The sequence below is a fragment of the Trachinotus anak genome, unplaced genomic scaffold (assembly GCF_046630095.1).
Source record: "Trachinotus anak isolate AG129_WGS33_773 ecotype Australia unplaced genomic scaffold, CSIRO_AGI_Tana_v1 ptg000007l, whole genome shotgun sequence".
Classification (NCBI taxonomy): domain Eukaryota; kingdom Metazoa; phylum Chordata; class Actinopteri; order Carangiformes; family Carangidae; genus Trachinotus; species Trachinotus anak.
In genome coordinates, this window is record NW_027273858.1 from 21,785,129 (window position 1) to 21,804,164 (window position 19,036).

At 41.2% G+C, this 19,036-nt stretch overlaps 1 protein-coding gene across 2 annotated transcripts in view; it reads left to right on the top strand.

The window, feature by feature from the left end:
* Positions 1-14,995, top strand: part of sertad2b (SERTA domain containing 2b) — a 40,441-nt gene extending 25,446 nt beyond the window's left edge. For both annotated transcript variants that reach the window (XM_071481434.1, XM_071481433.1), the window contains exon 2: positions 9,275-14,995. In XM_071481434.1, coding sequence (XP_071337535.1) covers positions 9,279-10,550 — 1,272 coding nt within the window. In that variant the 5' untranslated portion in view covers positions 9,275-9,278 and the 3' untranslated portion in view covers positions 10,551-14,995. The remainder of the gene's footprint in view (positions 1-9,274) is intronic.
* The last annotated feature ends 4,041 nt before the right edge of the window (positions 14,996-19,036 follow it).

Sequence of the window (19,036 nt, forward strand, 5' to 3'; positions counted from 1 at the left end):
AAGTTTTCGTGTTAAACGGATAATATCCGCCAGTACTTCCACTGACCCTGTAACTGTGTCTGCCGAAAACTCAGCCCAGCCGACAGAGCCGAGGCTGTGGCCGCCACTTTCCATTTTATCACTACGGAGAAAAGTGTCTGATAACTTTTTTTAAAAACCAAAATACACCGAGTGCTCTTCCGAAATACACTCAGCCGCTGGTCTATGCCATTATAATGAATAACGTTAGCTGTGTTAACAATTCGGTTATTCTAAGTTAAAAAAGTAAATCTTAAATTACATAAAATGACTTTATTTGTATAAATACTATTACAAATAAAGTCATTGAAAATGTAATGGGGGCCAGATATAATGAGTTGGTGAAGTCTACATGTTTGACGCTAAGTGTCCACCGCAGCACAGAGATAACAGGGACTTCATATTTACATGAATGCCATTTGCTAGCACACAAACTGTGCTTAATTATTATTGTGTATGAGTGAAGCTCGGTGTAGTTAGTCCACATATAAGCTGCTGTGAGGTGGTGAAGTGTGTGTGTGCAGTGTGAAGTGATTTGCTCACCAGTGTTTGGGACCGTCTCAGTCGTACAGCCATCGTGGTGAGTGGAGGGGCCTCTGTTTCGTAACATGCACCACAACACAGCAGTCTGCTCCCTCGGTGACCATACCTCCCCTTCACTCTGTCGCCCCTGTGCTCTGACCCACAAGCTGCATGTGGGTCACAGTCAGAGGTTCAGTCTGGACCAGCACCCGCAATATAATATAGACCTAGATCAGACCACAGAGCATAGAGAGGAGGTGATGCAGAGTTACACAACTGCCTATACTGTAGATGAGCAGATAACCACAGAGGGGAGGGGGAAGCCTGGCTTTTGCTGAGTGGGGAACCCCTCAGGAGGCACCCAGTCTGCAGGTGGGGTCAGAGTACGTTTTTTAAAAAAAATGGTTGATTTCTGAATTTCATAGATACATTTCCTGGAACATTTCTAATAGGAGACATGGCAGTGGCTAAATTTTGAGCTTTCACTCACTCACTCACACACACTTCACTGCCAAGACTCATTGGAAAAAAATAGCAGGCAGTCCGTGATTTTGTTTTAGAGCCCAGTAGACCCTCCAGATTCCCCAAATTTTCTCCTAGCTTGCAGCTGTTATTTTCAGACTCAATAAATCAACATTGAGCTGGAAGGAAATTTTGGGGGATTTGGAGACACTAAAACAATATCATCTTAAACACTTATTTTCGTAGGCTTTGTTAGAAGGCCTTTATATGAAATTGGACTGGACATCATGAGAGAGGTGACAGCTGCAGGCTTTTACTGGCAATCTCTAAGGTTTGAGCTCAGTCAGTTCTGATGCATCGGCTACCCAATGAGGGATGGATGTAGCACTGCATACCTTCAGAGGCTGCATACCTATAAGTAGCATTAGTAGTAAAGCTCCCAGTGAAGCAGTATGGCCTCAAGTGCAGCAATAAGGCTTGTACTGCAATGATAAGGATTATACTTAAGTAATAAAGGTGCTGCCTGCAGAAAGAATAATGACACTTGCAGCTACGGAGCTGGTGCTGCTGCAACAAGATGGGCACTGTGGTAATAAGGCCGACGCCGCCGTGGTACGGTGCATGCTGCAGTAATAAGGCAGATACTGCAGGAATAAGGTGGATACGACTGTACACCGGTATTGACAGTGTAGGTTTCTGTAGCTGCTGAGGCTTTGTCACTGTAAGCATCAAGCTGGGTTTTCTCTCCCTCAAGAGGCTCAGTGGAGAGAGCAGAGCGCTCAGCTGCATGTGGACACGTCTGCTGACCTAAATCTGCTATCTTCTTCTGCCTTTTATTTATAGATTTAAGTGTGTGTGTGTGAGAGAGAGAGAGGGAGAGAGGGAGTAAGTGAGTTTGTGTGCGAATACACTGATTACCAGAAAAAATGCACACACATACTTACTGTGCATGTGTATGTCATTGTGAGTTACTGCACATGTCTGTAAAGACGAGACATGATATTAACTTTCTGTAAAACAGTGGATTTTCCTTTTTATGTATCATACCAACTTTAATCCCAAAGACTAAAGCATTGTGTTTAACAAACTGCAGAAATTTGGTCCATGGTGGAACATACATCTTCAGTGGCCATTTACACCCATAGCTAATTAACAGCCCTGTCATGAATCCTAACTTAATGATTATAAAACTAATGGTCACTTTTCTGTAGTTAAAGGTTTTGTTGAATGGAACTGTTTTCTAGTATTTAATCCACAGCACTAGACTAAATATTAACTACCACCTCCCAACAGATAATATGTACATAATGAATTGAGTGTAGATTAAGTAGTCAGGCATTTACACTGTTCGTGATGAGGGTGTGGTGAATCTCCTAACTACAGACACGTTGACTTGCTCTTTAAATATTGTAAATCAACTACAGAAGTCCATTCATTCACATCAACACAATCAGGATTGCTCTCAAAATTTAATTGTAATTAATTTATTCTTCAACAAAACTGAGAAAGAAAATCTGTTACACTTCAAGATGGCTTTCAGCAGAGCAACAACTTTGTTTTAAGTGGCTGAATCCACCAGTGTCTCTTTATTAATGGCGTATTACATGTTGCGCAGTAGGAACTGTAGGGTTTTGTAACCAGGTCTGTCATTATGTAAGAGATCGTAGTGAATTCCCTGTCTGATACTCAACTGACCTTTGTCATGTGAGTGTTTATGATCACTACAGGGGAAAACACACATACACACACACACACACACACACACACACACACTTGTGGTATGCACACACACAGACATTGTTTTCAGCCACATGATTGGCTTATTTCTTTTGATTTGGACTCTCCTCTACCATCTGTCCTCCCTCGTTGTTCTTCAAAATAAAAGTTTTCATGATAAGTTGTTATTGTGATACTAAAAGTTGGCTGTAACATTGCACTTGAGGGCACTTCAAGTCAAAAAACAAATAAATTGACCTTTAATATTTAATTGCCCTTCATTCCCCATCACCAGATCTATTAGTATTTCACCCTTTAAACCACATGTGTTTTCCCACCCTTGATTTGCCTCATTTATAGCCTGTCTTGAACAGTTTCAACAGTGTCACCTCCATGTTTCAGACGTTTGAGTCCCACAGAGAGCCCCAGTCTGGTGGACACACATCCTGTATATTTGCATGTTTTATTCGATCCCATGCTACAGAGCAAGTTGAACATGTTTTGTGTAAAAACAGCTGAGGTGAGGTGTTGATGATGTTCTTTATGACGAAGTCTGGTTGTATCACTTTGAATTCCTCTGTGCATGTCTGACTTGTAAAACCAGGATTCATGTATGAGTAGACGGGGCTGTGGCAGTAGTCACAGCGGCAGCAGCAGTGGCAGTAACAGTAGAAGCAGCTATCGTCATGGTGTAACTGTATCTTGAGTTGTGTGTGGAAGTGTAGCTGCTATTGAGCGTAGTGGATCTGGTCAGGAGAGCACTACAACTCATTTCTTCCTCTGGGTTTTGTCTGGAATGTGTTTACTAGTTCCTCATTGCGTGTGTGTGTGTGTGTGTGTGAGAGACACACACACACACACACACACAGGACTGAGTTTGACAATGTCGTCCTCGTGTGCAGGGCTGGATGCATTACAGAGTAGGAGCCGTGGAAGCATGGTCATGACTGCAAACTGCAAGTCAGCCACTGTGCGCGAATGCTGAGATTAATATGTGCCGAACGAGGCACACAACAAAGTGTTACAGTCATCTACCTGCAGCAGTGTAGTGTGTAGTGTATGTCCATACTTTGTGCATCCAGAGAACCTGAAATAGCTCGATGTAGAGGTGAGGGGGAGGGGTGGATGTGCAGCTCAGGCATGGAAACCAGCGTATCCGGTTACAGGATCATAATATCACTGCAGAGTCCATCCTCTAGCACTGCACTATCACACAACACACACACACACACACACACACACACACACACACACACACACACACACTCTCACTACAGCCTGCTCCAGGAATAATATGCTCAGCCCACATGTCTGATGTGTGTTGGTAGACTAACACACACTCTCATGCTTGCACACACACACTTGACCTCATCGCTAAATGTATAAAACGTGTACATGGTTATGTTTTACTTTAATTCTCCTCAGTCATTCACACATGTTAAAACTCACTCTTCATGCTCTATTTCTATTTTCTTTATATTATTATTGGTTTTAAGGCCCACCTCCCTGAAGCCACCATCAATTTTTCATGCAGTCTTATCTCAACACACCTTTAGCCACAAGTCAACCTCGATTTCTGAGGTTATATTTCAGATCTTGATCTTGATGCTGTTTGACTTTATTACGTCCTTATCAATCGTAGTCAATCCTCATCAGTTCTCTCATAGAGGGGACGAGCTGTGTGTGGGCCTGGTTGTGAAGACATTTCAGAGTAAAATTAATGGAAATTTCTCCCAAACTAGGCCAGTGTGCGGTTGTTCCTTGGTTCGTATCAGGACATTTGGTGATATTTTAGGCTGAAGGCAAAACCAGAGAAGTGTGTATTTTGAGAAATGCTCCTACCTGATGTTCTTCTCTCAGATCAGATTGCTCTGCTCGAAACAACCATTCATCCATTGGTTTTGCTTTTTGTTTGTTAAAATATCTAGGATAAGAAAAATGATGATACTGCAATTTATATTTTATCAATATGTGCGTCACATATATTGATAAAATAATGGGTAGATATTGGGCTTTCATTCAAGTAATTTTTTCTCTGCCTCTGATGGAAATTATGCATACTGATATGCTTGATTGCACACCTATTTTGAAATTGATCACACTGTTGGACCATTAGAGACACCTACTCACACTAGAAGTACTATTTCTTGTTGCACACACCAAATACTCATCATCTTTTGCAAATTTCTGTCTAATTTTAAAGTATTGACTATTGAAAAATATCTATTATGACCTTTAGTCCGATATCAGTAGTAGCACTGACCTTCAAAACTGCAGATTGGTTGATTTCTAGTCACAGCTAACTCCCTCTTTGCCTTGAAGGTCTCAAGAGCCTTTTTCTACATGTAAACCTTTTGAAAAAGGTAGTTTTAAGAAACTACTTTGCGAGACAATTAACAGTGGCACGTGAAGTCACAGTGACCTTGAATGAAGACAGTGGCTCCATTTTGGAGTGCGGTGCTCCTCCACCGCTGTGCTTTATCTGCTCAGCTCTACACTCATCTATTATTCTTTCTTTGACTTCTTCTTCTTCTTCCTCTTCTTCTGCTGGTGGCGTGTTCATATCTAGACTTGGCTCATCGGGTGTAGGATGGCTCTGGGTCTCTGAACTTAGACAGTCAGTGGAGGGAGGGGGAGGTGTGACAGAAAGACTGGAGGGAGGATGACAAAGAAAGAAAGATGGAAAAGAGGTAAAAGAAAGTGTGAGTGAAGAAGAGAAGAGGAGGAGGAGAAGGAAAGGGAGGAGGAGGATAATGAAGTGGAATGTAAGGGGTGGGGCACCTCTGGTATGTTAGCCCTGCACTGTGTGTGTGTGTGTGTGTGTGTGTGTGTGTGTGTGTGAGAGTCTAAACACCCTGCCATGAGTCAGTGAGTCAGACATGCGCAGCTGCTTCAGCTCTCGATCACACACCCGCAAACTGCTTTGAAACTAACTCAGTTGCTCTCTCTTTGATTCTCTCTGTTTCTGTCTCTCTCTCTGATGCGCCATTTTCCTCGAAGCGCCATAAGCAGCTGCAGCAAGTGTAGAAATCATACATGATTTAAATTCATGGACACACACACCTGAAAATTTGCTTTTTAATCACCAAAATAAAAGCCAAGAACCTGCAGTTGGCTGCAGTTGTATATGTTTTGCACTGATCTTTGTTGCTGTGGTGTTTCTGCTCTGCTCCTCCCAGAGATCACCTGTCAATCAAACAAAGTGGGCAATCCTGACATCTCTTCTTTGGTTATAAGAAAAAAACTGATCAATACTTAATGTAACCAATGTCAGGATTTGCTCATTAAGACATTATTTGCCTGATTTCCTGTAAAGGAACTGAAACTGAAAGTCTTACTGAAACTGAAGCATATGCGTGAAAATATATGACTTATTAAAATGTCTAAAAACAATTAGACCCATGTTGTATATATTGATATGTCAATACTCAAACCTAGAGAAAACGCAATTTGAATCATGGTAACAGTCTGTTTCATTTGGTTGCCTGTGGCCTTATATCACGTATGTGTGTTGCGATTATCTGCCAGAAACGTCAAAATTGACTTTTCATCCAGTTTTAAACAACATTTTACGACACATTTTCTAGAGCTTAGTTGTTTTCAATTATATATTTTTTAGTCATTGAACATCTCGATCTTAGTTATCAAAGAAACAAGTTGAGCAAACGTCAGCAGCAGCTCAGCACCCAGCCACTCCGAGACCTCCTGTATCCACTGAACATCATTGGAGAAACATTGATTTTTTTAACATGAAACTGCTTTATTCAGTATTTTCCTGGATTTTACCATCGGGTCTGTTTGATTTTGAGAGGACGACACCTCTGTGGATAATTCAGGTCCCAGTAAAAATGTCCTTGATGTCTGGTTCATAAGTTATCAGAGAAATGAGCGGAGCAAACTTTAGCAGCAGCTCGGCTCGCTGCCCTTGGGATGATTTTTACATGAAACTGCTTTATTCAGTGTTTTCACAGGTTTACTCACCGGGTTTGTTTATTTCGGAGAGTAGGAGACCTCTGCGGATAATATGGCTCCTGGTACGGTGACAGCAATGGTGGTGAAGACGACAACTTCCATGATCCCATGCTGCGTCGTCATGTCACCAAACTCTGTCGTTTGAATGCTTTCCAAATCTTAAACATGTTGCGTAAAAGCTTGTTTTGCATTTTCTTTGCCATAAATATTTTTCAGGATCCCTTAAATTTCAGTTTTTAAAAACTGGAATGTCCTGAGCTGGACATTTTAAAAATTAAAAAATAAACTTGTCAGTGCTCCCTGGTGGACAAGAGCATGACCTTTTCCAAACTGCCTTAAACATATCATTGACATTTCTGCACTGGAATATCTTCTTCTTATCAATCAACATCTGTGCCAGTACTGATTTATCTGTGTATCTTTTGGAAGAGAGACGGGATCTACAAAGGACAGTCTCAGGATAGAAAGTGTTGTATGATAAACAGATTCTGAAGCTGTCTGAGGTATTTTTGTTATTTGTTTAGATCCAAATAAAATTGATTTGACTTGATGAGGCAGTTTGCTGTATCACAATAATCTGCTTTAGACAAATAATCACATCTGGTTTGTAATCACTGCCTTGGACACAACTTTTGTGTCATATTAACAGAAAACTGTTAATATGACACTGTAAATGTGCAGCCAGTGAACCAGCAGACCTGCACCAGCAGCCAGTTTCTAAGTCTTCAGGTAAAAGAGGAGTTGTGGTCGAGTCCGTTGCTCAGAAGCAGCTCAGCTGTAGTTTCAGCAGAGGGAGGAGAGAAGGTTGCTCATTCCCCTCCCACCTCTTCCAGACCAATCTCTCACTTACTTCCTCCTCTCACTTCTCCTCCTCCTCCTCTTCATCTTCCTCCTCTTCCTTCCTGCCCCCCAGCAGACTCCCCTCCCTCCTCCTCCTCCCTCCTCCCCCATCCCATTCTTTGTCATCTCTTTGGGTGAATTCCCAGCTGACTCTGTTTGTCATGGCAACCAACCAGTCGTGGTGACTGGGCCTGCAGCTCACACTTCCTGTGTGTGTGTGTGTGTGCGTGTGGTTGTCTGTGTGTGAGGAGACGCATGCGCAGTATGTGTGTGTGTGTGTAGACAGCGACTGGCTGCATGAGCCTGTCAGCCTGGATTAGAGTCAAACACACTGCAGCGATGCCTGCTTTCTTTCTTTCTTTCTTTCTTTCTTTCTTTCTTTTTTTTTTACAGGACCAGTAATGACATCATCAGATAGTTTGATTAGAGAGATCTGTTTAACTACAGCAACATGTATGCTTAGGGAATCTACTATAGCTCTCTCTTTTCTCTCCCCCTGCCCCACCCCCTCACTGTGTAACTCAATGTGCTATTCTAATATGGCAGGAGAAGGGAGAGGGGAGGGGTGGAGGGGGGTTGGGCTTTAAATCTGGCCTATGATCCTGTGGTACAGCAGGGAACGCTGCTATTACGTAACTTAGTGTGTGTGTGTGTTGTGTGTGTTGTGTGTTTTTGTGTCTCTGAGAGTGTGTGCATGTGTGTGCTGAGCTACAGTACGTAGTGGCGAGGCTCCCATTGCAGCTGCTCTTGGTTTCAGTGTATGTTGTTTTAAATCCCCTGTTGCAGTAAGCTTGTTGCGTTTAAGCAGCTTCTTGAATCACCACGGTTAAGCTGCTGGGTTTCACTCCGAAAACTTCACAGTGAGGTGATCTCTGGTGCTGAGATCCAGTGGTGCTACTGCTGTCAAGGATCAAAGAGTCAAATTTCACTAGTTCAGAAAATTGCATTCAAAACATGAATAACTAATGAATATCTTTGTTGTCAGGCTTGGATTTAAATTTTCACCACTGCCCTCTGGTGTTTTTTGATCAACCCTGAAGGGGTTCATTTAACACTTATGGCCTCGAGGGGAGACTGGCCCAAGTGGGTTCCTACCCACTTGAGGTCATATAATTGTCACTGAGTGGGTCAAACCAGGACCACATCATTCTGGATTAGGGTGGACAACCTGAACCTGATATTGTGGACGATCTCGTCAGATTGCGTCTTTAAAAGGTGCCATATTTAGATAATTGTGGCTGCTAACTAGCCCACAGTCCAATGTTAAACAGCTAGCCAGCTGACTGAAGCTGGAGATGGCAGTCCTTGTTCTGCTCTGCAGTCTCTGCGACCTTGGCGTAGTGCCACATGTACCAGAAGAAGCTCAAACAGTCAAACCAGAGCAGTGACTGAACTTTCAAATCAGTTACACAAATCATCTTATAAATAAATAACATTTGTTTGCTGCCCAAACAAATACTCAATATGAACTAAGTAATAAGTGTAATATACACCATTGTGTGTGGGCAAAGAATAGCGGCGAGCAGACAAGCATCCAGAAGAACGGCCAAAGTGGCAATAAGATGTGAGTGAAAATTGGATGCAGATTGTGATTCAGAACATGGATTACGATTCCACACCAAAAAATTGTTGTATGATTTTTTTGCCCACCCCTATTCTGCGTGATCTGATATCTGTTTTTGTGTTGCTGTGTTCTAAGTCCAGTGGCAAATGAACTCCTGTCTTTCTGGTTTTGTGTTTCCAGATATATGTTCGGTAAAGGTGCGAAGCGGAAGCTGGACGAGGATGAAGAGGGGCTGGAAGGCAAAACGCTGGAGGCGTCGGTGGCGGGAGGGGGACTAGGCCTCGGTCCCGAGGGCCTGTCCAAGGTGTCATACACCTTGCAGCGCCAGACCATCTTCAACATCTCCCTGATGAAGTTGTACAGCCAGCGGCCGCTTGGTGAGCCCAGCCTGGAGCGCCGCGTCCTCATCAACAACATGCTGCGACGCATCCAGGACGAACTCAAGCAGGAAGGCTCAATGCGGCCGCTGCTCCTGCCACCGTCGCCGCCACCCGATGACCCCATGGATGAGGGCTTCCGTGAGGCGCCACCCTCCTTTGGTGTTTTGTCAGCGACAGCGACAGCACAGTTGATGCCGGTGATTGGTCCGCCGCCTTCACCCCACCCAATGGTGCCTCCCAACTGCCAGGCATCCCAGGCCTGCCCCGGCCGTGTGGAGGCCAGCCTCGCCCCTCTGGAAGCCTGCCTCACCCCAGCCTCTTTACTGGAGGAGGACGGTGGAGATTCAACCTTCTGTGCTCCATCCCCACCCACTCCTCCTCTGTCGCCTCCCCCAGCGCATTCTCCCCCATTACCTTCGGCACTTCTCGGCCAGGCGTCCCCCAGGGTCCCTGTGCCTGCCTTGTCCACTGACGGTTTCTCCTCCACTCTGAGTGACATGGAGTTGGGTCCTCCCACAGCCATAACAAGGACAGCAGCAGCTAATACTATGACCGTGACTACCTCCCCAGCTCCCACACCACTCACCCGGCCCTCCCAGTTAGCACCCCTCTCTCCAACACCTTCGATCCCACCCAGAGACTGCAGGACCATGGGTGCTAAACTAGAGGCAGCTGGCGTCTTGCTAGCAGAATCTCGCTGTGCCGAGCTCCGGCCAATGGACACTCTGCCCACACTGCCCCCCGGTGGCTTAGTAGACATCTCCTCCTGTCCTTCCTCCCCTCCTTCTTCTGCCTCACCGTCGGGGTTTCTCTCAGACTTGGCGCTGGACGATGTCCTGTTCGCCGACATCGACACGTCCATGTATGACTTTGACCCCTGTACTACATCAGGGGCTGTGGGCGTGACAGCGGGCGGTGGCCTCGCCAAACTGTCACCGGTGGTGACGACAGACGACCTCCTCAAATCGCTGGCGTCGCCGTACAGTGGCTCCGCCCCCCAGGTTTCAGCCAATCAGCCTTTCAAAATTGATCTGACAGAACTGGACCACATCATGGAGGTGTTGGTGGGGTCGTGATTTGTGGACGCCATCACCTCAGAAACAAACAAACAGTTGAACCCGGAGAAGAGACTGGAATGAAAATTTGGGAACGCTTTGGGGGTTTTCTTGGTTGTTGTTTTTATGTTTTTTTAAAAAACTTTCTTCAGAGGTCGGTAATTGTAAACATCGATGGTGATGTCAATTAGTACTACTATGACAACTACTACTACTACACAACACTGTGCATGCACTGTGCTCGCCTTTCCAAATATGGAAATGAAGTAACTGGGAAACAGAGACACAAATAAGTTTGTATTTCTATACTTGTGAGGACCTCCATTGACTCCATTCATTCCCTAATCCTAATTTAAACCTAATCCTAGTTCTAAACCTTAACCTGAACCTAAGCCTTAACCCTGACGAGTAACTGTACATAGAAAACAGGAGGACCGGCAAAGTGTCCTCATTCTGGAGGATTTTGCTATCATTATACCCTTGTGAGGACATCTACTTCTCACAGGTAAAGAAATACAAATGAACACACATAAACATAACATGACACAACACGCACACACACACACACACACACACACACACACACACACACACACACGCACACACATGATTCATGGCTTTTAGCAGATGAGTGCCTTTCAAAATGACCACTTATTCAATTCCTGTTTTTTTTTTACAGTATTTGTTTGTTTTTTTTTCTAGTTCTTTTCACTTTAACAGCCTAGAGAGGTCACTCCTCAATGTTTTTTTTTAATTTATTATATTAAAACTATAATTAAGTATGGTAATTTCTCATGATCAAATAATAATTATTTAATCTTTATCTTATTTCAGATGCTATGTTTTATTTGTTAAGCAAGCATAAAAAGTTTTATGAGAAATGCATTGTTTTACCAGTGTGCTACATTACATATTAGCTCGGTTATATAATTATGCTTTGAGAATAGCTCTAAAACACATCACCTGGTTGTTTGTTAAACTCTTCTGGTAGAAGGAGATGTCTGTTCTTGTTTATGAATTCAGTTCAGGAGTTATTTTTTCCTTCCCTTCCCTATTGGCAGGCACATATAACTGTGCTGGATGCTATTTTACATGAGCTTGGTCATACGGGCTGGTTATCATGCTTCAATTACAGCAGAATTCAAATGAGTTGCTCCCACAGGAAAGCTAGGTGTGTTTACATTGGAAGTGGCTACAGTGCCAGCACTAGCTCTTGCCTACCAGTCAGATGTAGATGATCTGAAAAGTCCTATCTTTACTAACACAGAATTTAGGCTCTAAACATGTTAAATTTGGACTCAAAACAAAACAGCTATTACAGCTCGCAGGGGACGTCATCGTGGCATCTGTTGAATTTCTCAAAATCACACGAAGAAAATTAAATATTTTAGTAGAAATGCCTCATTTCTGTTTGGGTTCATGCAGAATTAGCAACATGAGTGACAGACAAATTAAAGAACGGCACACAGTATTACATATGAGAATGTTTACTTGTGTTTAGAATAGGAGCCCTACATGCCAAATCTCAGAGCTCTGCTCACTCCTGCACATTGTGCAGTACAATTTGAAGTTGACCCAAAATCTCACATATGACAGCAGGAAGGCTAAATCTGTCTCTCAAATAATTTGAATATGTATTGCCACCGAGGAAGGAAACCCAAACCTTGATGTAAACCTGATACTGCAAACATACTGCATCACCAAAACATTACCCCCCTGCACAGGCCCACGATGCATGATTTTTGATACAAAAAGACAAAATGTGATGGCAAGTGCATCATCTAAGATAAGGGTCTTATGAGGAATCCTAAGGTCTGCATGTTTTTTTATCCCAGCTGATGACACTCACTGCTGCGTCTCCAAGTTAAGCCTTTTAAATGCTAAATACGCATGCTAACTTTTAAAACTGAAAGTTCTCTTCACGCAAATTTCCCTTTACTCAAATCACAAATTTGGCTATTAACTGTGATGCTCCTCCTGAAAAGGAATAAGAAAACACGGAGACTGAAAACTGTCACCTTATCAGACTGCTGACCTTCATTTAGGACGAACAGATCTCCAGCCACACAACAAGCTTTTGCAAGAAAGAAAATTTCATGTCTCACATATTTAGCCATAATTTGCACAGAGCCCATTCTGAAATGGACCAACTCACTGGCAACATGATTAGCTGTATTTTGAAAAGGCCTGCAGTGGACACATTTTGCAATTCACAGACGTAGCATTGTTTCTTTTCAAAGTCAAACTAGTCACAGATAGTACAGATTTAAGCTTCTTTGAAGTGCAGACACCTGGCTTGTTATAAGAGTTGATACTATAATACAAAAAGGTGTAAAATGCCTTTTGTTGCTGCAGTATTAAGAAAGACAAATCAATGAGTTAGCAAACATCATCACTCATCACCTTGCCTCTTTTAAGGTGGTTAGTCAGTGCAATCAGATTTTAACCAATAGGCTCAAATATTAAAAGAAACATCTACCCCAGGATACCTTTACTTCTTTTCCCTTCACACTTGCTTCAGTGTTGCTGTCATGAGGTTACTTTTAATGAAATTGGATTCTTGAATATCAGTGCAAAATGGTTTTAGTGCAAAAGCTGCATTCATTGATTTGTTTTGCCACTAGGGGGCAATAGAACAAGCTCAAAACATCACATAGGGCATATTATCACCTTATAAAGCTGCTGGCCAAAAATTGCTTGTTAACAGTAATAAGCGTTAGTGTTCTTTTGTTATCGTGTTTCTGGCCACCTGATAAATTCAAATCCCTCCTTTTTGCTCTGTTTTGGTATCCAACATCTCCTGAGGGAAACTCTTCAGCTGGTAGATAAATGCTCCACCATGCTCACCAGCTAATGGCTAGCTTTCTCTGCAATTTGTTGTTGAGTTGTGAGCTAGAAAATCAGAACGGTGTGCGAAGAGAACCTGAGTGAAGAGGAACTGGAAGTTTGGTGACAGTTATCTGTGAGTTCATCACTACAAACAGCACCAGAAATTTGATCCAGTAATGATACATAAAATATGGATGAGTGCAGCTTTAATGTTCACTTCAACCTTTTCTGCCATTAAATCTTGTAATCTTATCATTATGCATATCATCTACATTTGTCTGGCTATTCGCAGCAATATAAGAAAAAGACGCCACAATCATCCAGAAATACAAGGTACTTCACCAGTAGGTGTTGGAAATAATTTAGGGTGGACTTTTCCGTCAGAACTAGTAACATATAACACAAGAAACCCTAAAAACCTGTGTCTACCAACACAGCCTTCCATGGTGTAAAATTATATTAATGGTATTTCTATCAGAGGTCCCAGCTGGTGGGGCTCAGTTGTTGGGAATAGACTATGTTATCTGCGTTACAGTCTTACTCATCTTACTGCGTTAGCCAACAGCAGTGAGGCAGGAGTGGCTTTAAAACTTGTTCCAATGGAAGATCGTTAGTTTCCCAGAGTGCATTTGACCTCAGCTAGTACGTAAACAAACTGCATCACAACAGAATTCAAAGCAGAGTCAGCCGAGCAGATAGCAGCACCAACTAATACTGTTTGTATACGACTGTGTCTTGTTTCTTTCACTATGTTTGAATTTTGGAGTGCTTGTTTTTTTTTTCTTTTTTGTCAATGAAGTTATTTATTCATATTGTTTTTCTTCTCTGTGTAAATATATTTATTTTGGATGTGAAATGAACATTTGGATTGTAAATGCGTGTACAGAATGTGTGGTAGGAATGTACTTCAGATAGGAATGTATCTGAGTGTGGAATAATGGGTGGAAGCCATTTTTTATATACATAGGTAGTTATATTATCTGATGTTTTTTTTTGTTTGTTGCTATGTTATTGATTTTTGTGGGTCAGCGGCCACAACGTTTTACATCTTTTGTACTCATTTGTTCATCATTTTCCAGTTGAACAGTTCATGCAGCAATACTCAAAAACCCGTCTCCAACCTTCAGATGTCAAGACTCCAAAGCCTGTCATAGACGCTTCAATGCCAAAAGTAATGTACATAGTATGAACAACATTCGAGCTCCTGAGACTTTTTTGATCAGTGTTTGTTACCGAATCCGTTTTAGCGCTGTCTGAGCGAGCAGCAGTTCACCAGGAAAGGCTGGCTGACTGCAGTCGAGGCTGATTCCCTCTACGAAGGCTGTATTTTACACAGACCTAAGAGCTGTGCCTTTTTCTATGCAATAGAACACAGAGAGAGAAATTATCAGCTGATCACTGTATTGGGATCCAAATGTGGACTGTAGATAAAAAAATATATATGTATATGTATATGTGTATATGTATATGTATATATATATATATATATATATATATATACACACACACATATATATATATACATATATATATATGAGATAAATGGACTCCTGTCTATGAATTTGAAACAGTCTTACTTTTGTAGTTTTATATATATATATATAAATATATATATATACAATAAACTGTAAAAAGAGCAGATGTCTGTTGTGTCTTGTGTCCCATTTTCTCATGGTCTTTACAGTCTTTTTTTTGAACATGAACACATTGACGTTCATATTTATGTAATTAGCCGAGGTAAGACCAGTTTGTGCTTTTAATAATTAATGCTGAAATTTTGTTTGACAAAATAATCTTTACTTAAGATCCACTTACTAGCTTTTTCCGTAGCCTTCAACTGCTACAATGAAGGGTATATAAAAGCCCTAAAAGCTATTCTTCCGTGATGCACTGTTAAAGCCAGGGTGTCGTAAAAGCAACAAGGGTTTAGGGGAAAACAGCCACTGATTGGTTCTGTCCCACAGTGAATGTGTGAAAAAATGGTGGATAGTGAAGTTACATCTTGAGGCTGAAGCTTCATTCTTGACCTTGGAAGTGGTTTGGCAAAAATTATTAACAGAACATGGACTCTGTGTTTCTAAAGATTTCAGCCAAATCTTGCGGCTGTGCTTAGTGGTTGGTGTTTCTCTGGTTTCATTGAGATGATTATATTGTTATCATGTGACCCACAGTAAGTCTGGAATCACCGGAATCACTATAATAACAGATGGTTGTATACAGTATTCATATTATGTGCTGAGGAAGACCAAGAGATGTGGCTGAAAGCTTCAGAAACATAAAGAAAGTGAATTGTGTTGAGAATGATAACATGAGAATATAACAAAATGATAACCATAAAGTCACACAGTTGCATCAATAGGTAAGTTTAAAAATATTTTTTGTCATTCAGACATGGATACAACAAAGTAGTTATATTTAAATCCATTCAGTTTCCCCCTGCAAAGGTTTTTTTTCAAATGTTCATCACCTCTGATAATAAGTTATATTTCCTCCACTCTCAAAATGAAATGCAAACTGTTGTGCCATAGGGTAATATTGGTTTTTAGTTTTATTTTATTTATGTTCATCAGACGTTTCTTAAAACATGTTACTAGGTAACCAATTTTTTTAATCCAGAAGAGCACCTTAAGGTTCCTTGGACTTAATGTGTGTCCATAAGTGTTTTCTATTATCATGAGATTGAGTACTTATTTTCTGCACTCCCATCTCACATTACTCTAAGTGAAAACAAATAGATCTAACCATAAGCCTACAGTACCCAACACATGTAGACATAAACAGATAATGCAACAGTGGCACTTTACTGTAAACGTTCAGTTTTCACCTTCTGTTATGTAACCGGGTACATTTTGTACATCTCTCAGTGACACAGATGTAGGGCTTCGAAATTAGTATTGGTTTAATTTGGCCACAAAATAACAATTGTCAGTTGTTGATGGCCTGTATGATTTGGATGTAGACGTACTGGCCTGATAAGTGATGGAACAGTCCCTGCAAAACACACATATTACCCAACATCCTTGAGTGAGAAAACATCAATTTCGATGAGTGGCATGAATGTAATGGCTATAATTCTGTTATGAAAAACAAAAACCTGTCACAGTTAATTCAAACCTGACCTGTGACAAAAACCTGTAGCTACTGGAAGACAGACATGTGTTCCAAAGTATTTTGTTCATTTTATTTTGGCCTACAAACGTCAATTCTAAATATACTGAGACTAAAAATACTGCCATCAGTCTGCATAAGTTAAATCCTAGGTATAAAAAACCCCATAAACCCAGAGAAAACACAAACATGTCGCCATTGTCCTCAATATTAGCTACAGCCCTGTCTCCACACACAGGCCTCACTTGTGTACATTAACCATCAAACATACATAAGATGACTCCCTTCCTGAATGTCTGATTGTTCTTAGAACAAAGTGATTTGCATTGGAAACACATGAAATCATTCGATTCTATTCAAGACTCTATGGTTATTTTAAGAAAGATAAGTGACTCCTTCAAAAAGGCATGTTCGCAGTACACTAGGTTCTTTTAGAAGGAAATGTCTCCAGGCTGAGGGATGTAACAGTGTACTTATTCTGTAACTGCCAAATGAATGACACTTTAATACTGTAGTCTGTGGATGCACTTATCAGTGTTGAAAAATATAAATGAATACATCATTACTCAAACAAAAGAGTGTAGAAAGAAATATAAAACTTTATACTTTTTTAAATTATTTTCTACATTCAATCCCTCTTTTTTTTATCACTTAATAAAAATAGTTTGGATATTTACTATTGTATTTATCTTTGACAAAGTCATTTTATTTTTTAACAGTGCACCAAAGGAGAGGATTGTGTGGTGGCTATGTTGCATCGGCTGCAGTTTGAGGACCCCGTTTCTAAGACCTGACACTACAATATTGATGGACAGAAAGTAGCCGACTATTTGGGTGGTGTCGTTGCCCATTCTGTACTGGAAACCCAATTTGTTTTATTTGTGTGCAGAAAACAAGCCTAACCCTCACCAATTCACTGGGTGGCACTGGTACCAAAAAACACACTGGGTCCTAGAAATGCACACCTGCACAGTGGTCCTGAAACTGCAGCTTCCTCTACAGCAGGACCACAGGTTTGGCCTCCAGCCCTTTCAGCGAGCAACACTGCTGCAGCTAACTGTCTTTATAAAACCACACCACCCAGTGCAGTTAATGTTAATCATTCACACACTGTATGAACGCTGGCTGTATGAAAGCATTTCAGCCAGCAATCTAGCAATAAGGAAGTTAGCTAGGTGATGCTAATTAAAAGTTGGCAACCAGCTGCTGTAGAGTTGGTGGAGACTTTAGTGTGTTATGTTTGTGTTATGTACTAATGTGTATTTTAATGTCTGTCATAGTGTCAAACTAACTAAACTAAAATCTTATAATAAGCAGTAGCTCCCTGATTAAAGCTACCAGTTTGCTATTTCTTGAAAAGGATAGTTATAAAACCTAATATTTGTTTTTACATAAACTTTTAATTATTCAAATAACTGTACTTTTTATTGGGGGAATCAGTTGTATTTTAGACTCATCTGATGATTTTTTCCTGCCTATTGTCCATTTTTAGTCTCCACAGCTCACAGCTTTGAGTCATGTTGAAATCCTCACACAGTGTAGGTGCATGGGTTCATCCTGAGAACTAGAGGAGTAAAGTGCAGACACATGTGGCATCTGATCAAACTGTTTAGTCTAATCAGTCCAAGTTCAGTTATTACTGTAGAAAACAGTGTCATCCATCACATCAGGATGGGTGTGATGACTGGATCAGATTTACCTTCTTTACCAAAGTGTTGGGACCAGCTTCATCCCCTGGCTGTTCTCCGTTACAGATTTCAGCCTATGTCTTCCACTGTTTCTGTGTGTTTTTTTCTTCCAGTGGACAGCGGCACAGGGCCAACATTTGCCACTGTTAAACAGCCATGACTCCTGATCCGCAGGCCGGGGTTATTTCCAGCAATCGGGCCACACAGCTGTGAGGGGAAGGGGAACAGTCTGTCTCTATTGGTGGAGGGAGGGAAAGTTTAGCTCAACTTAGCAACAGCAGAGCTAAGGTCACTGAGGACAACACAGATGACAGTCAGTAACAGAGCCAATGAGACAGAGGGCTGATTCTCTCTCTGTCTGTTGTCTATGTACCTCTATCATTTTACTGTATTAACATACCTAAAACTTTATATTTCAGTAAGCCCACTAATGTTTTTGTATTTTTATGACAATAAAATCTTAGAAAGTGGGTGAAATGTATGGAAACCCCCAAAAACAACAAGATTCAGTAAAAGGTTATCAGACCGTCAGAATCAGAATAAATAAATAATACTGTCAGCTGAATAATTAAAATGGAGCGAAGGAGATGTATAGTTTCCCCTCAAAAGTGTACTCAAAAGATTACATTCCTACAGGTAATACTGTTGGACTCACAATGGGTGTTTTTTTTTAAAGAGAATATTCATTTAAAATCAAAAATTTATGTCAAAACCAAGAGCCTACATTACCCAGAATGCAACTCTACCACTGACAGTCCGCTTAAAACCTGAGTTCCCATTTAACATCCCGACTCATCTGTTAATCTTTTACTGCCTTTTGTCACTTAAGGGCCTCCATAGATTTATTTTATTCATTTATTTTATTATATATCAAATGTAGTT